At 40.0% G+C, this 22101-nt stretch overlaps 2 protein-coding genes across 6 annotated transcripts in view; one reads left to right on the forward strand and one right to left on the reverse strand.

Annotated features, from left to right (window-relative positions):
- gpcpd1.S (glycerophosphocholine phosphodiesterase 1 S homeolog) overlaps positions 1 to 19069 on the reverse strand; it is a 37818-nt gene extending 18749 nt beyond the window's left edge. For 3 of the 4 annotated variants that reach the window (XM_041564333.1, XM_018265074.2, XM_041564331.1), the window contains exons 1-6: positions 18937 to 19069; positions 9616 to 9706; positions 9406 to 9490; positions 7910 to 7985; positions 5931 to 5972; positions 4583 to 4706 (exon numbers count right to left, since the gene is read on the reverse strand). In XM_041564333.1, coding sequence (XP_041420267.1) covers positions 4583 to 4706; positions 5931 to 5972; positions 7910 to 7985; positions 9406 to 9490; positions 9616 to 9706; positions 18937 to 18982 — 464 coding nt within the window. In that variant the 5' untranslated portion in view covers positions 18983 to 19069. The remainder of the gene's footprint in view (positions 1 to 4582; positions 4707 to 5930; positions 5973 to 7909; positions 7986 to 9405; positions 9491 to 9615; positions 9707 to 18936) is intronic. The other variant, XM_041564332.1, reaches the window with a different exon arrangement.
- Positions 19070 to 19266: 197 nt separating this feature from the next.
- Positions 19267 to 22101, forward strand: part of LOC121394167 — a 47537-nt gene continuing 44702 nt past the window's right edge. Inside the window, exon 1 of one of the 2 annotated variants that reach the window (XM_041564335.1) lies at positions 19267 to 19404. The gene's annotated coding sequence lies outside the window, so the exon portion shown is untranslated. Of the gene's footprint in view, positions 19405 to 19704; positions 19842 to 22101 lie in introns of those variants that run through there. The other variant, XM_041564334.1, reaches the window with a different exon arrangement.

Below are 22101 nucleotides of genomic sequence, written 5' to 3' on the forward strand. Positions count from 1 at the left end.
TGATCTACTGGCCACGAGGCAGCGCTCACTGTCAGTTTTTGTGACATGGATATTTTTACACTAACCCCCATAAGTAATAAAAGGCACAAAGTCTGCCCATGTACAGTAACACATAGCATCCAATAAAATGTATGCTTTTAAATAGGCAACCAGTAAATAGAACTTGCTGACTACTGGACTGTTTTCGAGTAGGGATGCACCGAATCCAGGATTTGGCCAGGATTCATTTCATCAGGATTAGGACGAATCCTTGTGCTTGGCCGAACCTAATCTTAATTTGAATGTGTAAATTAGGGGCGGTAAGGGAAATCATGTGACTTTTCATCACAAAACAAGGAAGTAGAAATTTTTCTTCTCACTTTCTCCTTTCCAACCCCTAATTTGCATATCCAAATTAGGATTCGGTTTGGTATTTGGCCGAATGTTTCACGAACGATTTGGACGAATCCCAAATAGTGGATTCGGTGCATCCCTACTTTGAAGGCATGGAAAGCTTCTGAACTCTTAGGGGCAAATTCACTAACCTCCAAAAATGTACCAGCCATGCCTTCGCTCACATCGCCAGGCAAAAATTCGCCAGGACAAAGCTACTTCACTGAAATGCGAAGTTGCGTCCAGGGTGCCGAACAATGGCAAAGTTTCGCTAATGGTAATTCGGCAAGCCATGCGAAGTTTCGCTTGCGTTGGCTAATTTGCATACGGCGGGAAGTGAAATTTCAATGGGCGTATATGTTGCAGCAAATACATTACACTACACAAGCCCAGGGAACCTTAATAAAATAAAATGGAGTTGTTATATTGCCCTACACATGAGCCCACTGTATAGTTTATATGTCATATGTTAGGAAATGTAGGGGGGAAGCCGGGTACCCTAAAAAAAAGTTTACGATCTTTTGCAGGCCATCACCCTGAAAAATTGAAAAGACGCCAGCGTTTTTTGGGACTTAGAAAATTTTTCAACTATTTTTTGAGGAAGTGTCCTATCTACTCTATTGTATTTTGCCTGGTCTGAGGTGGCGAAGGCAAGTCTTTGTGAATGTGTGTAGTTATGTTCATTCGCCAGAGCGAAAATTCGCCTGGCGTTAGAGTGCGAAGTAGCGCTAGAGTCTATCTCCTTCGCTATCGAAGCAAATTTTCGCCAGCGTTAGTCACTTCGCCCTTTAGTTAATTTGCCCCTAAGGCTGATACTGCAATCTGAATGGTCATCAACCATTGAAACACTAAAATAAAAACATAGGTATCATATCCCTGTAGATAAGGGAACACTTAAGAAAACAAGTAAAGTGAAATAACCTGGGGAAGTTACCCCAACAAATATATTTGCTAACCTTACCCTGGTCAGGGGTACCATAGTGCTGCCAGTGCCCCATCAATCCTCTTCTGTGCCCTGAAAACCACCACACATGCACAATAATGTAACAGGACTTTAAAGTAAATTTTAATCTACTGAGTATGGACAGTTCAGAGGATATCTGAGGCTTCAGGAAAAGATGGCGGCATGGCAGAAACAGTACCCTATGCCAGTGCATTTTTCAGAGGACAGGACAGTTTAGAGATTATATTCACTGGGGGTGCCAATGTGTTGGGCACCCCCAGTGAATATAATCTCTAAACTGTCCTGTCCTCTGAAAAAGTGAATTTCACTTTGACTGTTAAGGTATAAACCTTACTCTGGAAGCAGACCAGAAAAGCTATACATACACAAAATACATATGCAAATTCTGGGCTTCTGTAGCAGCACAAGAAAATGCTCTAGCAGATCCAACTGTTATTTTGATTCTGCTCCGTGGTTCTGTCAGTTGCCCAAGCTTAGGGAAAGACTTTTTATATTTATATATATATATATATATATATATATATATATATATATATATATATATATATATATATATATATATATATATATATAGAATTCAAAGTATCAGCACTTTCTGTTCAAAGGTGACTTTTAATAAAACATCCCGATACAGTATCTGCTGGATGTTAGAACACACATACTGTACCATGATGTACAAGGGAGTATTGATGCACTGAATTCAATATACAACATTCTGATTGTGCACCTTGCATAGTAAGTGCAGGTAGTTTGAGACATACATATAATGGAGAGTAAAGGTACATGCTTGGTAATAAAAAATAAATGTATTGGGCCTCTCATGGACTTTTCTATCTCAAGGCTAAAAATCAGTTTTGCTGCTTGATAATTTCTGATGACCCATAAAACGCAGCTTTTCAATACCAGACTAGAGCACGCTGAGTGTGTGTCATGGACACTCAAAAGATGTAGTGACAAGATCAGAAGAAGGGTAGCTAATGTGGACAAATTTTAAGGCCTAGAGCAGTGATCCCCAACCAGTAGCTCGTGAGCAACATGTTGCTCACCAACCCATTGGATGTGGCTCTCAGTGGCCTCAAAGCAAGTGCATATTTTTTTTATTCCAGGCTTGGAGGCAAGTTTTGGTTGCATAAAAACCAGGTGCACTTTCAAACAGAGCCTCAATGTAGGTTGACAATCCATATACAGGCTATTAAATGGCCAATAACAGCCCTTATTTAACACCCCAAGAACATTTTTCATGCTAGTAGGCTCTAAAGGTTGGGAATCCCTTGCCTACAGCATCGGTGTTGTAGAGCTGCTACGTCTCTCTGCTAGTACAGTAATTTTAGCAAATAAAATACAGAGTTTCTAGCCATATTCATTTTTAAGCTTCAGTTTACCATTCAACCTGACCATTGTATTTTTTGTTCTAAAGTACAATTTTATTAAAAGGCATGTAAAGGCAAAAAATAAAATGCCATTTTCACTTTCTTTAATGAAAAAGAAACCTATACCGAATATAATTTAATTAAAAATGCGTACCGTTTCTATAAGAAACCCGACTGTATGCAGTGAAATTCCCTGTTCATTTACTGCTGTGGATAGGAATTGTCAGATGGTCCCTAACTGCTGAGCAGGGAAACAATCATACTTATGAACAGCAGGGGGAGCCCCCTCCTTACTTCCCAGCCATGCGGAACTCAAGCAGCTTTGTTTATGACAATCCCTAAGCAGCCCAGACCACACTGAGCATGTGCACAGTCTTAGTCTTGCAAAGATGTTTAACAACGTTACAAGATGGTGACCCCCTGTAGCCAACTTTGAAAGAATAGATTATTTGTTTGATTAGGCTTGTGGTGCAGTAAGTTCATGTTTATATTTAGTATACAAAATACAGCATTTCTAGTCTTATTCTATTTTAGACTTTACATGCCCTTTAAGGGTAAGCTAGTTTACTGTGGGCATAGAACTCAGGCTCTTAGATCTACCATGCTGACTGCCTAAGCAATAGAACTCTTAACAATATTTCAAAAATATGGCAGCCCTATTCATGTTTAAATGCAGTTCTATACATTTAACAAGTAATATCCTAGAAATATATAAGGTATACTGCCCTTTTTGATTATTATTATTAATAATAATAATAGTAATAATAATAGGGTGTGTATGATATTTCGCTTGAAAATAATTCTGTTTTAGACTTCTCTGCTCAGTTCTATCGATGAATACTTTATCATATCCCTTTGTCACACACCTACCTAAAACCCCTGTTTTTGTCGAGCCCATGGTCTTACCATTTTAAACCCACCTTCCCCCAAACATCCAGCAGGTGGGGCAGAGTTGTTGTTTACCAATAGCTAAAGTGCTACAAGCTGAACATGCCCTTTCTAGCATAAAAAAAAGGACATGAAGACTGGTTATATGCAAGCCATATTCCATTACCAAACCTTTTATATTAAGGTTTCAACATGCCATGTTTATATAACAGCTTATTTAGGCAACACCCTATTTCACCTTATAGATCGAAAATGTTAAGGCTTAAAGCAATGTTGCTCTATTTCTACCTTTCAAACAATAAGAAAGCTTATTAGGAGTTATTTGTATTCATGTGTGTTTTGGTTATACTGATTCCAGAAGACTCAAAGGGAATGATGTGTGAGTAGGAGATGCATGACTTTTAAGAACATGTAGATGGTAAATACTCATACCCTCAATCTAAAATATCCCCAACAACACAGGAACGACCACCACCATAAGGGATGTCAAACAGCACTCCCGTACTATAACTGCATCCAGAATTCTACAAACTGATGACAATTAGCCATGGATTAATCCCATGTGAAGGAAAAGGGATGATGCAGTCTATACATCTAGGGACTGTTTTGTAGCAATCAATTTGCACCTCTCCAAATGTGATCCCCTTATTGCAGAGTTTCTTGAGGACTTGGGTTTCTATTCTGTGACTTTTCCTAATCTATTCTATTGTAAGTCACCAAGGTGTTTCATCACTATAGAAAGGATTGATGGCAAAAAAGTTATTATTTCAGGTGCAATGAGTGCTATGTTCAGCAAGATCTTATTGACCTTAACTATTTTAAAGGGGGGGGGGGAAGAGAGCTGCAAAATCATGTTTATTAAATTAGTCTTTTTAGTGTAAAGAGAAAAAAACCTTATATGTGTAGTCAAATATATATATATATACTATAACAGCGAGCAAATAATAATATAATAATAGTAATATATCAAAACTTATCATGGCCATACCTAAACCGAGACTTTTTAAATTTTTTCTTGGATATAGAAACAGGTTGTTTTTCGGAATAATGTAGCCGTAATCTAAGCTCTGTCTGACATGTCAGCCACCCGGAATCCACAGTCTCAACGCCATCTGGCAGAGTAGATAAAATGAGATGAAAGTTATCAGTTGCAACATACACATCTTAAAAGATAATAAACAATTTCATTTCAAGAGACAGTTGCTGGAAACTGTATAGAAAATGACTGCTCCCTCATTTATAGCACATTCTCCTGAAAAATATACATAAGAGTTCAGGTTTGTAGCAGCCTCCTTATGGTGCTGGATATAGCGCTGAGCCAACACAGTGGGGAGCAAACTTTTTTTTTTTAACTGAAATTTTTATTGTATTTTGTATAGGGATGCACCGAATCTACTATTTTGGATTCGGCCGAACCCCCGAATCCTTCGCGAAAGATTCGGCTGAATACCGAACCCTAATTTGCATATGCTAATTAGGGGTGGGAATGGGAAAACATTTTTTACTTCCTTGTTTTGTGATAAATAGTCACGCGATTTCCCTCCCTGCCCCTAATTTGCATATGCAAATTAGGATTCGGTTCAGCTGGCCAGAAGGATTCAGCCAAATCCGAATCCTGCTGAAAAAGGCCGAATCCCGAACCGAATCCTGGATTCGGTGCAACCCTAATTTTATACAACAGCGTTATCACATTATAGTGCTTAGAATACAAAAAATAAAAAAGGTGTGTGGGGGGGTAAAGTTGGGGTGTACAGGAAGGGGGAAGTGAAATGAGGTGGGGTCAACAAAAACAACAGTAAGATTCAGGCTTTAGGACTAGGAGTCAGATTTTCTACTCCCATAGCATCTGCTGAGTGGCAACTGGGATGTTAGGCTTACTTGTGAATTTGGGAGGCTAGGATTCATACCAATACTTTATTTGGGGGGGGTTTGGGAGGGGCCGTCTACCAAAGAGTTAATAAGAATAATGTAAATGGGTCCTTGGGAAAGTCAGTGTAAAGCATTCTTCAGAAGAGATTGGTTATGGGGAGTCCCAAAAAGGCATTTTAAGCCATATTTATTTTTAGGTTTTAATTCTCCTTTAAACGCAAGACACCTTTTTATCATTTTAGGGGTTAGTAAATTTCTTTGTTGATCTTTCTGGTGTGTGCAAAGAATTGCTTTACTGGCTACCAGTCTGTGACTGCACAAGTAGGGAAACGGAAAAAACACAGACAGACACTTCTCAGGGTGTGTCCAGGAAACAGAACCTTTTGTAATTAAAATAAAAGCCAAACAGCATTTCGAAAAGCCACAAGCAGGAAAGCCTAGAATTAAACCTGGATGATTTCACTTACTGTGGATTCCAAATTCTCCACCATCTATAAGGCATTCAGTATCTATAAAATAACATTAGGGAGAGAACATCATTGACAATAAATTGGTCTGTATTAATCATTCTTTCCTATAATTAAAAACATATCCCTAGTGAATTGTAGGCCCATAGACTTGCATTGTGATATACAGTATGCTATGAAAAATGAGCCAGGCTTTACTTATCAAGGCTGCAAATGAGCCTCACTCTTGTGAATTATGACTTCTGGGTTAAAACCTATTTTGGGGCTTTTTTCTGGGTTGATGTAGCAGCAACAATTACCAATAAGCATACCCAAATGGACCAAGAGCTGTTATGGGTCGTAACCACATAGTGCTATGCCAACCTCTGTCAGACTGAAGCAGCATTATTCGATTTAAGATTTCTCTTCTTTTCACTTCCCTGCAGCAGTTTCTTGTAGTTTTTGTATCAAGGTTCACAGAAATGATACAACATTTAGAAGTAATGATAAAGCATAGCAATTGGCTGCACGGTATCAGTAGGGGTGCTGGGCTCATGAGATTTTGCTTGCCAGTTACACAGTACAGGCTCCTTTACAGTCAGAAAAATAAAGCTTTCAAGACCTCCATTTGCAAAGAACAGAGGAATTAGTATGAAGAATTGGCTTTTTGCTGGAATAAGCGAACACTAAGAATGCTGGTCAAAGGCAAAGGTAATATATTGATTTTATACTTTGGGTTAAAGTCTCAAGAATAAATTGCTGGAAATCGATTTGTTTGACAAATGAAAGAGCAGTACTGATGATACAATCATATTATTAATAGCATGCTTTATTATTTATATTGCTCAGATCAACTAATACAACTTTCAAATATATTTTTCAAAGGGGATCTAAAACTGTCTTCAGTTTTTGGTCAACTTCTTGGAAAAGAATTTACCTGTTAGAATTCTGCACTATGGCAGGCATCTTACCAGTGGTGTAAGTAGTGTTTTGGGGTGCCCAGCAGAGAAACTTCAGGGCCCTCCACAGGGGTGTTTTGTTATATTGCAAGACTGAAATTTTTCAAGGTTCCATCAAGACCCAGGTCCCAGTCTGATGTGTGAGGCCCTTATTTACATGCCACTGCATCTTCCTGTTAGCTTACTTAAACTGGTAATAGACGTAAATATATAGTTGCACGAATTGCATAATTTTCCTACCACTGCTTTCATGGGCAGAATTAGGGATGCACCAAATTCAGGATTAGTTTCTGTATTCAGCCATGATTCGGCCTTTTTCAACATGATTCGGAGTCAGCCGAATCCTCCTGCCTGGCCAAACCGAATCTGAATCCGTAAACTCATATGACTTTTTGTCACAAAACAAGGAAGTAAAAAGTTTTTAGCCGTGTACTGGCTCTTTTTTTTTTCACTGCCCATCCTCATTTTCATATGCAAATTAGGGGTCAGATTTAGTATTCGGCCAAATCTTTCAAGAAGTATTCAGGGGTTCGGCTGATTCAAAAATAGTGGATTCAGTGAATCCATAGGCAGAATATGGTCTGATTTGTTCCTTTACTACTTTATTTCATCTGAATAGTTAGTGGCAGGTCGGAAGATTGCGACGTCCGATCTTTCATTGGATACAAAGGTAAAATCTGCACGTCTATGGCCAGCTTTATGGACATAATTAAGTAAATATGACTTCATGATATTACACAGTAAACAACATCAGGAATATAATTCTGTTTAGTTGGTCTGTGATGAAAAAACTCTGTATAAAGCTTCCAGCTCCAAGGAAATTAAGCCACCTTAACTTTGGCCTTGAAGAATAATGCTGCCTATTCCAGCCAGGGCACTGTGTGTTTGGAGTGTTCCTTCCAAGCTTGCAGGGCTTTACACCATTTTCCTCCCATACCATTCATAATTCTGGCAAATGTGCATATATAACAGATCCTAATTAAAACATGTGCTTAAGTCAGCAAGCGGTTTATGACTTTTGAACACAATCTGTAGTCATACCTAAAGGCTTTATTAATCGAGGCTGTAGATGGGTCTCCCACTTGTGAATTATGACTTGGCATGAATCTCTGGTATTCTGTAATTTAAAAGTAAAAAGTCTACAATAGTATAAAGAAATTTTTTTTTACCATTTTGGCTTCTTCTGTTTAATGGAATAAAGTAATAACTGTTAGCAGCTATAATTCTCTTTAAAGGGGTTGTTCACCTTTGAGTTAACTTTTAGTATGATGTAGACAGGGATATTTTGAGACAACTTGCATTTGGTTTTCACTTTTTATTATTTGTGGTTTTTGAGTTTGCAATTTCAGCCATCTGGTTGCTAGGGTCCCAAATACCTGTTGCGTGTACTGATTTGAATAGAATTAAACTTCTCTAGCAACCTCTGGGACAATGATAGCAAATGGATTTTTTCCCCTGGGTTGATGTAGGCATGCCAACCAATAAGCATACCTAAATGCACAAAGAAATGCCAAGAGTTCCAATAGGTTATGGGGCCAAATACCTGCAGAACATATGCAAACCATTAGTAATCTCCAAAATCCTCCACAGAAAAAAACCCATTGATATAGCCTAAATTTAAGGTGAAGGGGACATGGAATTGATTAAGGAGTTAGCAAGCAATATAAAACATAGTTTTCCCCCTTAATATATTCCCATCTACAAGTCAAAGTATAAGGCCAATGTTAAACTAGTGTATAAGACATTTCTTCTTTGCAGATTTTTAGGATTTGACATTTAGAATTTACATACTGTGATTGGGAACAACCCTTCTGTATTCATCAAATGCTTACTCGTTAAGACTTCAAAAGGACAGTATTTATGGTCAATAGGTAATTCTCTTCTACTGATGTTTAAAGGAGAATTCAACCCTTAATGAAAAAAAAAACCCTCTCCCCTACCCTGGGTAGACCCCCCTCCCTCCCCCCCCAGGCAAATGCCCCTAATTTTTTACTGATCCCTCTGTGCAGATTCCGGCCTCGGAGTTCACGGCAGCCATCTTCTTTCTTCGGATGTTTCGGCGCATGTGTAGTTGGAGTAAATTTCCAGTCACGAACCACTGCGCATGCCCCCGAAAGTCACAAAATTCTTTTCGGAAATTTCTGTGACTTTCGGCGCATTCGCAGTTGTTCGGGACCGGAATTTACTCCAACTGCGCATGTGCCGAAAATGCAGTCAATACAAAAAGATTAATGGAGAAGAAGATGTCTGCCATGAAATCCGAGGCCAGAATCTGCACGGAGGGTTTTTTAAACTACGGGTTAAATTCTCCTTTAAAGGAGAATGAACCAATAGAGGATCTTTACATATATAGCCTTGCACTTTTTAACAGTGAAGAAATGACACATATTGTAATTACACATGTGCTAGTGTGAGATGCAGGTATGGATAGAAAAGGAGGCAACTCTCTATGTGGAGGAAGCCAGTGAGAGGTGGGGACAGAGAAGAATTTGTGATGCATCACAATGTGCAATTAATTGCCAAAAACACACACATACCTTTGGTTCCAGAAAGTAACCTTTAAAATATCGATATTGCAATTCGATTCCTATAGGTAGCTGAATGCATGTCTTCCAAAGTTTACTATTTAGAAAGGACACAGAATGAAAATACACGGTCACAATAGAAGTATTACCAAGATATCTGTTATTTACATATTCCTATCATATTCCCCAAATGCCTTTTTGCATTTTTGTATATCCACTTACCAATCATTATCATCGGGTTGTAGGATAACTGCATTTTGGGGTTTCCAAAAACCCAGAATATCACTGTTCCCACACATTGCAATAACCTCCCCTGAAAAGACAAGATCATATTCAACATATGGGATTGAGTGCAATGATGCAAACAAAACACAAGAGAGAAATTAGAGTCCTGCCTGGACAATCTGATAATAACATAATTATTCAGAATGCTAGGAAAGCTTTGACACGCCAATATGAAACCCTACAGAATTGTGGGGTAAAAGGATTTAGATAGTATTTTAATGGGGAACTATTGCCAAAATGAAAATTTAATATAAGCTTCATCATACTGAAATAAGAAACTTATAATACAATCAATTAAATATTCTGCATTGTTTCTGAAATAATCAAGTTTATCCTCACTATCCCTCTCTCAGCATCTGTTTCTCTTCATTCTCTCTTCATGCAGCAGTTGGGTCTCAGCTATTCAGACTGGTAAATCCAATATATCTTATAGGGCCTAGAAGATGTATTAGAGCTCACTCTATTAAAATCACCAGAAATCATGTCTCTCTACATGCAGGATTTGTGCAGAAGGCAGTTATTAAGTTTGTACTGGAATCAGTTATTTGAGTGAGCTCTAATTCATCTAGTAGGAAAGGAAGCCCCCCTATAAGATATATTGGATGTAATTGTCAATGAATATCTGAGACCCAACTGCTGAATGAAGACAGACTGAAGAGAAACAGATGCTGAGAGAGGAATAGTGAACATAAACTTGAGTATTTCAGAAACAATTCAAAATATTGAATTGATTGTATTTAGAACGTTTCTTATTTCAGTATGATGAATCTTATATTACATTTTCAATTTTGCAATAGTTCCCCTTTAAATTTCCAACTGAAATGGAGGCATTGTAATGCTAGTAATACAGCATTCCTTATGACTGATACATGTGATCATATAAAGTCAAATAATTTGTCAAAATAATTTGTTGTATTCAGGTAATGATCACATTGGTTCTTAGATATGAGCATCATTCAAAGATTTGTTGTTTGATTCAGTCACTTGAACAGCTGATGAAAGACTAGATATGTGCCTGTGTAGCCAAAGTGACAATAGGTGTGTCCAGTTTTATTTACTTTTTGCCACAAAACAGCTAGAGCTTGGCACAAAAGGTAAAACCAGGCACATTATAGAATACTTTATGATCCGAGTCAGTCCTCTCCTGTCGCCTATATCCCTCTGGGTCACGACCAACTGAAATAATGTTTTCCAGCTCTTTTTTAATAAGAGTCAAAGACTTATTTTACCACAAAATTGATTAGACTGACCAGGACTGGGGCATTACTGCCATTTCCCAATCAAAAAGAGTAATATGAGGTTACGCTGGCAGATATGAAGTAGAACTGCAATAAAGTACAACACAATTGTTCCTACAAAAGCAGCTCAGTTCAACTTAGAGCTACGCACACATAGTGCTTTTATATTTATACCCAGAGAACCAACAGGACTGAGGCCACAGCTTAAATAGCACAAAATAATTAGTGCCGGGGGCTCTAAAACCAAACTGCGTACCTGGAATGACTGGAAGGGTAATTTAAGTGCAGGTCAAGTGACTAGTGGCAGAAGGCTTGGACGGCTGCCATTGCTGTGGCTGGCACATTCCATAAGCCGGTGTAAGTGTCATTTGAGTTAATGTTTTTCTCATCAATCCATGTGACAAAAACTGCCACAAAAGCAGCCCCACACTACATCTCTCTCCATTGCCAGTATCACATGCATGGGAATGTTTTACAACTGATAAAGGCCACTACACTTAAAACACGAACAGCAATGACGTTTCTCCCTGAAATGGAAAAATATTCCTATGAAAGGTGATCACACAGGGGCTGACGTTAGTCACTCGTGTCCTACACCTTAGTGAGAACAGAAATCAATATATTAAGGGGCACATATAAACAGGGCATTCTCCATGTGAGGAAAGGGTTGAACAGCAGGGGGTGCTCCAGTTACCCTGATATAACATATAAAACTTCTAATCTAAAAATAATAATAATTAAATAATGTAAGATAAATCTGAGCAATTTGTCATCAAGATATATTGTAGGGCATATGTCCCCTTTAAAATTACAGTTCAAAAATAAGAGCCTGGGGTTACATAATGGACACGTGAAATACAGAAAATTAATAAAAAGCAGAACAAGTAATATTTTCATGAGCTTCAGATTAGATGGGGGACTGTTAATGGAAGGCCAGACACTGTAAAATAAATAAATTACATCAAAAAAAAATCTTGCATTTGGTCTATACCACTCTGTAAAGATGTGCTGATCCCTCTGGTCAGTGGCATAACTATAGAGGGGGGGGCAGACCCCATGACTAAGGGAAATAGGTGACCCATGGGGTGGTCTCCAAAGTTACGATACTACATTTACGGGGCTATTTATCAAAATGCAAATTTTTCAGACTTTTTAAGTAAAAAAATCCACATTTGCCCTTATTTATCAATTTAAAAAAAACTCGAAAAAATCAGATCAGAAAAACAACTTTTTCACAAATATAATTTGAATTTTTTGGATGTGACGCCCAAAAATCAGCGTTTTTCGTATTTTAAAGCTTGAAAGCCAGCATTTTTCATATTGGACGCCCGAAAAGCCCGGATTTTTTTAGATTTCACACCCAAAGTCCGAATTTTTCTTATTTGACACCCCAAAAATCTGAATTTTTTTAATTTGAAGCCCGAAAAGTCAGAATTTTCGGTGAAATCAAAGAAAAGGCCTGAAATTTTCAGATTATCGTACCACAACCAGCGCAGACAATAATATCTTCAAACTGCAAATAGGACTTCTGCCTTTGACTTCTAAAGGACAGGTTGAAGATGGAGTATTTTCGGATTCTGACTTTTTGCAGCCTCTGGGTATAATAAATCTTGGAAAATTCAAGTTTTTTTTCCCCACTTAAATTCAGATTTTATAGTAAAAATAAAATAAAAAAAATAAAAGCAGCATCCCACACAAGCAAGAATTTCAAATTATTTTACACTTCTTAATTAATTCTATCCAAAACAATCTGCCAACTTTAAGGGCTATTCCACACGGGGAGATAGCCACGCGTTTGCGGTCGCGGCGACAAAGCGCCGCGCCAGTCGCCGCGACCGGCGCAGGCGACAGTTTTGTATGGGCGCCTATGTAAAAACGCCTGTGCTAACCACACGAGGCAATGCGCTTTTCAACAGTCGCCTGAAAAAGCCTGGCGAGGCATTTTCAGGCGACTGTTGAAAAGCGCATCGCCTCGTGTGGTTAGCACAGGCGTTTTTACATAGGCGCCCATACAAAACTGTCGCCTGCGCCGGTCGCGGCGCTTTGTCGCCGTGACCGCAAACGCGTGGCTATCTCCCCGTGTGGACTAGCCCTTAGGTCCTTTACACCAATTCGTCAGCTTATCTACCCTTGTATGGGGCCCTCCAACAGGCCTCCTCGGTCTATCTCTGGCCATAAAACAGCCAGGTATTGATCGAGCAAGCTTGATTTTTCTGTCGGATCAAGGATCGCATTTGCTCATTGATGTGGTCCTTGCTCTGACTCTGACCCTAGGGCCAAACAATAGCATTAGCACCATATCACCCACCAGGGGAAAGATTTGCTTGTTTGGCGACCACTTGATCATGTCCTCATCATTAAAAACAGTGTGCCCCTGTTCTTTTTCCAGTTCCTACTCATATACTGTATTAAATCCCTCTTTAACTTCTGGTACTCCCTCTTTATTCAAACAGGCCTGGATGCGCGGGTCCAGGGTCGGCCCACACATCACTAAATCCTAGAAATACATTCCCACGTTTCCCATGTATTAGAGAATTTTGTGCCAACCACTGCAATGGACTTGGGCAGCTATTAAAGCCAGAAGTGACGCTATTCTGACACAATGTATCCACCACAACTTGCAAGCAATCCACCAAAATGGATGCCAGTTTACATTTGGGGAAAAAAATGTTGCTTCTTGGCTTAAAAATGGAGTGATGTGCTAAAAAAATGCACTTTGCGCCACATGTCGATTTGGTATCATCATCATTTATTTATATAGCGCTGTCAAGATACGCAGTGCTTTATGAGGCTCACGGATTCTTGGCCTGACTTCTCCGATTGCTGCTGGTCCTTACGTGAACTTGAATCTTGACTGCGAGTCATTTAACCCTTCTGATACCATGCCTCCGGCTTTCGTCTATCAAAAAGATATCAGGAAAGGTATTTCTAGCCTGTTTTCACCAACGTCAAAAGTTCCAGACTGTAGGAATGAAGACACTTATATGTCAATAAAACACCGAGGTAAACACTTTCGCTTTAAATAACACGCACTCTGTTCTGCAAACAGCCAGCAATACTGGGGCCCCCAAGTGAGTGAGGAAGATGCTTCATGACGCAGGAATTCCCACATGACAGGGGTTTCATATACCACTAATCCAAATATTTACATAGTTACCACCTAACATGTTCCCTAACAATTAAACTCGTCTGTTTTGGTCATTCTTTCTGTTGACAGAAACTCCAAAAACCAGACAGAACGAACATTCAAAACAAAAAAAGTAAAGAAACATTTTCTTAGAACGACCCCATGCATAAATACCAAGAGTGCAGAGTGGTAGATTAGCCATAATTGAAGGTGGAATGAATCAGTGGTATTGATGCTGGACGCAAACTCCTAAAAACCTTTATTTGATGCTCACTTTTTAAAGGGCATGTAATAGGAAAAAAATAATACCCAATTTTTACTTTCTTTAATGAAAAAGAAACCTATCTCCAATATACATTAATTAAAAAATGTGTACCGTTTTTATAGGAGACCTGACTGTATGCAGTGAAATTCTCCCTTCATTTACTGCTGTGGATAGGAATTGTCAGATGGTCCCTAACTACTGAGTAGGGAAACAATCATACTTATGAACAGCAGGGGGAGCCCTCGCCTTACTTCCCAGCCATGCAGAACTCAAGCAGCTTTGTTTATGACGATCCCTAAGCAGCCCAGACCACACTGAGCATGTGCACAGTCTTATTCTTGCAAAGATGTTTAACAAAGTTACAAGATGGTGACCCCCTGTAGCCAACGTTGAAAGCATAAATTATTTGTTTGGTTAGGCTTGTGGTGCAGTAAGTTCATGTTTATATTTAGTATACAAAATACAGCATTTCTAGCCTTATTCTATTTTAGACTTTACATGCCCTTTAATCAGTCCAAAACAAGTTGGTACAGTGATGGGCTGACATACCATCATGATCTGCAGTTGCCTTATCTCCCCATCCACTCTGAAGGATATCTCATTGCACCCATCCTACCCATTTGATGGTTTCCACAACCCATTAGGGTACATGGGGAGTTTTATGGTCACCTGTGGTAGAGCAGATTCACCGCAGACAAGTATCCCAAAAATGGCTTCCCCTTGCCCAACTGCTTAGTCATGGGAAAATATAAAGAGAAAAGTATTTATTACACCTTTTTTATATAACCCTAACATATTTATGCAGCAGTAACTTAAATTTTGACCAGTTGGTCCACCATGTACTATGTTGAGTTCAAGCTCTTCAACGGTTCGTGGAAAAGCCACCTATATAATAGTATCAAAGGTAGAAGAATTAAACCACAGGGATTTTCATTGCATAGCATGTTTCAGACCATACAGGGTCTGAAGCATTCGAGGAAATCTGTTTTGGACAACGTAGGGTCCTTTGCATTTGAGGAAACTTGTTTCAGACCATGCAGGGTCCTTTGCATTTGAGCAAACCCGGGCCACACATTCTTTCTCACCCTATCCTTATCTAAATTCAACAGAGAAAAGGCCACAAGCAATGATATGAATACGTTTTTACTCAGCATTCAGTGGCTCCAGGCCACAGGGAGTTACTAGACAACTACTTCTAATATGAAGGAAAAATGCTTTTCTTAATGGTGCTATTTTTTATGCAACATTATAATCATAAATAATTTTATTTCACTTTTACAAACTTCGTATTAGAGCTGGCCAGTTTTATGAAGCTATTTTTTTTATAAAAATGTAGATTTTCTTAATTACTTTGCTGTATAATCAGCATTAGAAATTTGCTTTTGAACTTTGTTTGTTTTAAAATCTGAATAAAAACCAGAATTAAAAAAAAAAGTGGATTTTCAAACTGCCTTGGAGACATCACACATGCCTTTTCTCTACTGTAGACCAGAATATTGCAACAACTGCAGGGGTCCTCAACCTTTTTTACCCATAAGCCACAGTCAAATGTAGAACAAAGTTGGAGAGCAACGCGAGCATGAGAAAAGTCCTTTGAGGTGCCAAATAAGGACTGTGATTGGCTATTTGGTAGGCCCTATGTGGACTGGCAGCTACAGGAGGCTCTGTTTGGCAATACACATGGTTTTATGCAACCAAAACTTGCCTCCATTCAAGAGAGCAACATTCAAGGGGTTGATGAGCAACATGTTGCTTGAGAGCCACTGCTTGGGGATCACTGCTCTATACCCTGAGCCATGATTATCACCCAAAAAAACAGGTCTCCACTGTACATTTTAAATGGCAAACTGTCAGCGTGGCTGCCACCAGATAGCTGTGCTTTGTGAATGAGTTTTGATGGCTGGCTTTTTATATACTAAAATGTTGTTGTTTTTTTTTTTACTTAATCTGGCCTCAGATACACCGTACCCTGGCTAACAGTTTAGCTTCACTGAGTAAGTGACCAGCACTGCTCCAAGCTATATTATCCCATAAATGGACCTTAAATGCCTAATGTCACCACCTTCAAACAGTTGCTCCTGGCAGTGGAAGCTGTAATGCAGTATAAACATTATTATAGGTACTGGCTGTTCAACCCTGGATTAGATGCCTCCGGTTCTAGTTACACTTACTCTGCTCTTGGTAAAATTAGCGCATGTAAAACAGCTTGCACTTCAGTGGCACAGAAATAGTGACTTACAAATATAAAATTCAATCAACACTAGTATGCCTTTGGCAAGAGAAGGAGCCTCTAAAGCAGCGATCCCCAACCCATAGCTCGCGAGCAACCCGTAGCTCCTCTTGGTGTTTATCAGCAGATGTCCATTTAGCAAAGTGGATTCCGGCACTGTGCAAGCAATACGAGCGCTCCCTTCTTTCCAGCCCCATACCAGTACTGTTTCACCCAGTAGATCCGACTCACTAGTCCTGTGTAATAGGAAGCATTTTAATAGATTGTGGGCCAGCAAAATCCCTTCTTTCCAACCCCATACCAGTACTATTTCACCCAGTAGATCCGACTCAGTAGCCCTGTGTAATAGGAAGCTGATAGGAAGTTCATAGAGAGGATATTGCTCACTACTTCTATCTGCCTCACTTTCCTAGAAACAACTACCCTATCCTGACTACTCCTCATTCACGGGGTCCCTGTATTCCCGACTTCACTAAAGACTTTACTGGGGCCTAAGCTCCAGCCACCCATTACATTCCACTCCCTCCTGGAGAAGCAGGGGAAAGAGGAAACCCCACCAGCACTAAACTGAAGTATAGATACATGGGTTTCTGCCCAGCAACTAGAGAAAAAGGAAGTGTAGGCATTTAAAGTCATAGGGGAGTGTTAACCCTATGGGACTCTACATGACCTTAGCTCAGCTGGGGCAGGGACTGATTTAAATAATGTTTTAAGTTCTGTAAAGCAAAATGTCAGGAAAATTCAAATTAACATTATTAATAACAACACACAAATCACCTGAAGATATTTTCCAGAAAACTGAACACTAAGGGGCACATTTACTATGGTTCAATATCGAGGGTTAATTAACCTTCGATATTCGACCATCGAAGTAAAATCGTTCGACTTCGAATATCGAAGTCGAAGGATTTACCGCATTTAGTTCGATCAAGCGGTCGAAGGAAAAAACGTTCGATCGAAGGATTAAATACTTCGAATCTAACGATTCAAAGGATTTTAATCCATTGATCGAACGATTTTCCTTCGATCAGAAATTGCTAGGAAAGCTTATGGGGAAGGTCCCCATAGGCTAACATTGGTGCTCAGTAGGTTTTTAAAGAGACAGTACTTCGACTATCGAATGGTCGAATAGTCGAACGATTTTTAATTTGAATCGTTGGATTCGAAGTCGTAGTCGCCAAAAAAAAACTTCGAAATTCAACGTTTTTTCATTCTAATCCTTCACTTGAGCTAAGTAAATGTGCCTCTAAGTAGACGTCCCACAAGGCATTAAAACATTCAAGCATTTACCCTTCGGGGAGGTCAGTCAGTGTCCCCTTAACTGCACCAGCACTTAGCAAGCTGGTCTTACTACTCACAATATCCATAAATACTACAGATTCCATATTGTTCCCATAGATAAACACTACTGTACCAAAGCGGATATACGGAATTAAAAGTCTAATATGCGAGTACAATCATTTAGCAACTACAGGTATGGGAGCCTGTTATCCAAAAAAAAACCTCTTACTAATGGGAAGGCCATCTCCTGTAGATTTTAATAATTATATAGTCCAAACAGAAGAGGGGATGGTGGTTAGCACAGTTTTTCCAAAAGATATGCGTCCAATTCCTTAATAGTTGCTCTGTGCTGCAACAAAAGATCCAAGTATAGGAGAAGGAAGAGGAACTCCAGCAGTTACTGCAAACAACTTTTTATTCCAGGCAGTGGTAAACACAACATGTTTCCGGTTCAATACCAATACTCGATAAAGGGTATTGAACCCGAAACATGTTGTATTTACCACTGCCTGGAATAAAAAGTTGTAATACTGCTGGAGTTCCTCTTCCTTCTCCTATACTTGGATCTTTAATAATTATTTACACTGTTCTAATCAAATAATCTCACATTTTAAAACCTATTTCCTTTTTCTCTATAATAATAAAACAGTATCTTGTACTTGATCCCAACTAAGATATAATGAATCCTTATTGGAAGCTAAACCAGCGTATTGGGTTTATTTAATGTTTATATGATTATGTAGTAGACTGAAGGGTAGGGGCACAGATTCAGGGAGATTTAGTCGGCTGGCGACTAATCGCCTTGTCTTTGCGGCGACCTCTGTCTTGCGCCGACTATAATGAAAAGTCGCCTGCGGCATGGCACACGTGGCGCTTCGTATTCCGAAGTTGCCTCAAACGTTTGGGGAGATTGGTCGCCGCAAAGAAGAGGCGATTAGTCGCCAGTCGACTAAATCTCCCCGAATCGCCCAGTGTGCCCCTGCCCTAAGGTATGAAGAGCCAAATAACAAAAAGACCCCTTATCCGGAAAGCCCCAGGTCCAGAGCATTCTGGATAACAGGTCCCATAGCTGTAACAGGGGGGAGAGAAGAGGAGGAAACAAGAGGCAAGAAAGTACCTGGCAGGGTTGTGGCGCGGACCTGAAAGGAGACTGGCACGGCCATGATTGTGCGGGACTCGGGCTCAGTGAGCTGCTGCAGGTTTCCTAGAAAGAGAAAGGAGACGATAAGGCGGCGGTGGCAGAGGGAGAACTAAAGAAGGTGCCGCACCGGCTCCATCCAGTGACAGGCGGTTGTTGTTGCTGATGTGAGGAGCGGTGACAGCTCAGGGGAACACCTTATCTCCCGCCCTCTCCTCATCATCTGACTCCGCCGCTCTTCTTAATCCAAACGCCAAAGCCATGCGGACACGGGAGGGTTAAAGCATTGCAGAGGCGCCCGGTTCAGTCCGGCTCTAGCGGAGTGACGTCATTGGGTACCGCACCGCTCTCATGACATCATCTCGTTTTGCGTCAGCGGTGCCTTTACCATTCAAATCCCGTTGTAGTCATCTTCCCGTATGTCTGTTACTCGGACACGTTGTGCCGGTGAGTGGGTTCCGCGCGTTCGCTAGTTGCCAGCATCGCGCAATTGTTTAGGCGCGGGAAGTCCTGGGAATTGAGGTTCCTCCGCGCTCATAGACAATAGCTGAGTGCGCCGGAAGGACTACAACTCCCAGGTGCCCCCCGCGCTGCCAAGGAACCCTAGACTTCAAGGAATAGATTTTAGTGTTGCTGTGTGTTTCCCCGGCTGGCTGTTGATGTGCTTCCGCAAGCCTGGCAGCACAAACACAGCAACTGCTCGTGTGTGAACGCCCTGACTGACAGCTGTTGGCCGGGGAAGGGAAACAGGAGGCAACTGGGGGAGGTCACACAAGGACACCCTGTTCCTGGAAACCCGCGGCGGCGGCTGTTGTTATTGTGTGGCGCGTCCGGACTGGGCCGCCTCACTGACGTCACATGTAGCGTGGGATCAACTCGCTCAGGTACAGAAACTCTTTCACACAAACAGCAACTTTTTCTTGTTCAGCCATTGGCATTTCATATTTCCTTCACAGCTAAGAACGGGCTGTATTAAACTATATAGAAAAAAGGTTGATTATCTGTTACCTCTGAGTTATTTAGCTTTTTATTCAGCAGCTCTCCAGTTTGCAATGTCAGAAGTCTGGTTGTTAGGGTTCCAATTCCCCATAGCAACCATGCATAGATTTGAATAAGACTGGAATATGAATAGGAAAGCCCTGAGGACTAAAAAGTAGCAATAATAATAAATATTTGGCCTTACAGAGCATTTGTTATTTAGATGGGGTCAGCGACCCTCCATTTTAAAGCTGGAAAGAGTCCGAAGAAAAGGGCAAATCATTCAAAACCTGTAAGGAAGTAAAAAATGAAGAACAATCGAAAATTTGCTTAGAAATAAACATTCTACACCCCAAGCGGCCCTGTGTACACCATACTAAATGTAACTTAGGGGTTGTTCTCCTTTGCATGAACATTTACTGCGATGCAGAGAGTGAATATGAGAGGCCTGAATAGAAAGAGGAGGAATGAAAAGTAACAATAAGGGAGTTCTTTATTAAAGTCTGAATGCTAAAAACTCAAAAAAATCTTTAGTTTTTTTTGTTTTACTATAAAATAGAGATTCGAGATTTATTATACCCCGAGGATGCAAAAAGTCCGAATCCAAAATCTTCAACCTGTTGAGGTTCTGTAGAAGTCATAGCAGAGGTTCTATTTGCAATTTTAAGATATTCTGGTTTGCGCTGGGTTTCGTACAATAATCTGATTTTGGGATTTTCCAACAATTTCATGAAAAATTCAGATTATTCTTGAGACTGTCCAAAAAAGTCAGGGTTTTTCCCAATCCGATTTTTTTCGTGGGTGATAAATAAGGGTAAATCGTAGATTCTACTACTTTTTTTTTCATTTTACTCATGAGAAAAATTAGAATTTTGATGAATCCCCTAATGTATAGCCTTACAGAGCATTTGTTTTTAGATGGGGTCAGTGACCCCTATATTGAAAGCTGGAAAGAGTCAGAAGAACAATGAAGACCAGCTGAAAAGGTGCTTAGGAACAGTCATTCTATAACAAACTAAAATTAAGGTTAAAGTTGAAGCCCCCCTTTTAAGGCTGTTTTCTTTCCTTGCGGAGGGCTTCTTCATGGGTGCGGGTTGTGCTCTTCTCCTGCTTTCCCTGCCGCTACCGTCAAATGCCAACTTCGTCTTTTATAGACGCGGCGACTGCTCGCCCGGCCCCTTTTGTGATGTCATGGGGAGGGTCTATAAAAGCAACACAGATGCAGGTCGGGGAAATCCCAACCTGCACATCACTAACTCTCGCCCTTCTCAAAGTTGCTTGTCTATATACATTGCCCTGGCAACTTGCGCCCATCACCAGTCCGCCATCCCTGATGAATTGCACTCATGGACCTGGAAGCAACGCCTTCTTGAACCTGAAATGATGCAAAATGAATAATTGAAAAACTTAAAAAAACAAAGACCAACTGAAAAGCTTTTAAGAATAGCCATTTGTGTAACATGCAAAAAGTTATCTTAAAGGTGAATTAAGGGAGCCCATGATTAAGGGAGTTATTCCAGAAATATCTGTTTTTACTTGAGAATCCTGCACCCTCCAATACACACAACTGGGTTTGTAGGAAATAAATAGCCCTAGCAACCATGCACTGATTTGAATAAGAGACTGGAATAGGAGAGGCTGCAATAGAAAGGTGATGAGTAAAACATAGCAATAAATACAGATTTACAGAGCATTCAGATTTTTTTTAAATGGGGTCAGTGACCCCCTTTGAAGACTAGAAAGGGTTAGAAGAAGTTAAATAATTCAAAAACTATAAAATATAAATAATGAAGACCAATTGAAAAGTTGCTTAGAATTAGCCATTTTATAACAATTAAGTTAAAGTTGAACCACCCCTTTAAAGGACAGGGGTAGTCTTAGTCTAGCAGTCTGTTGTTGGTTCCAAGCAGTGAATTCTGTAACGTAGTGTGTCTCTGTGTATTGTGTTGCTGCTGAACTCTTGTTATTGTGACACCAGTGTTTTGTTTTCCCATTTTGCACTTTAGTAGGAACCCTCTGTGCCTTAGCTGAGTGACCCTGCGACAGACTGGATCAGGCAGAGCAGAATATATGTATATATCGGGTTCACCTTGAAGAGTGCAGAGCTTATAACCCATACATTTATACTGAGTAAATTAAAAGGGGCATGTGGGGACCAATATAGCA

Source organism: Xenopus laevis, chromosome 5S (assembly GCF_017654675.1).
Source record: "Xenopus laevis strain J_2021 chromosome 5S, Xenopus_laevis_v10.1, whole genome shotgun sequence".
Classification (NCBI taxonomy): Eukaryota; Metazoa; Chordata; class Amphibia; order Anura; family Pipidae; genus Xenopus; species Xenopus laevis.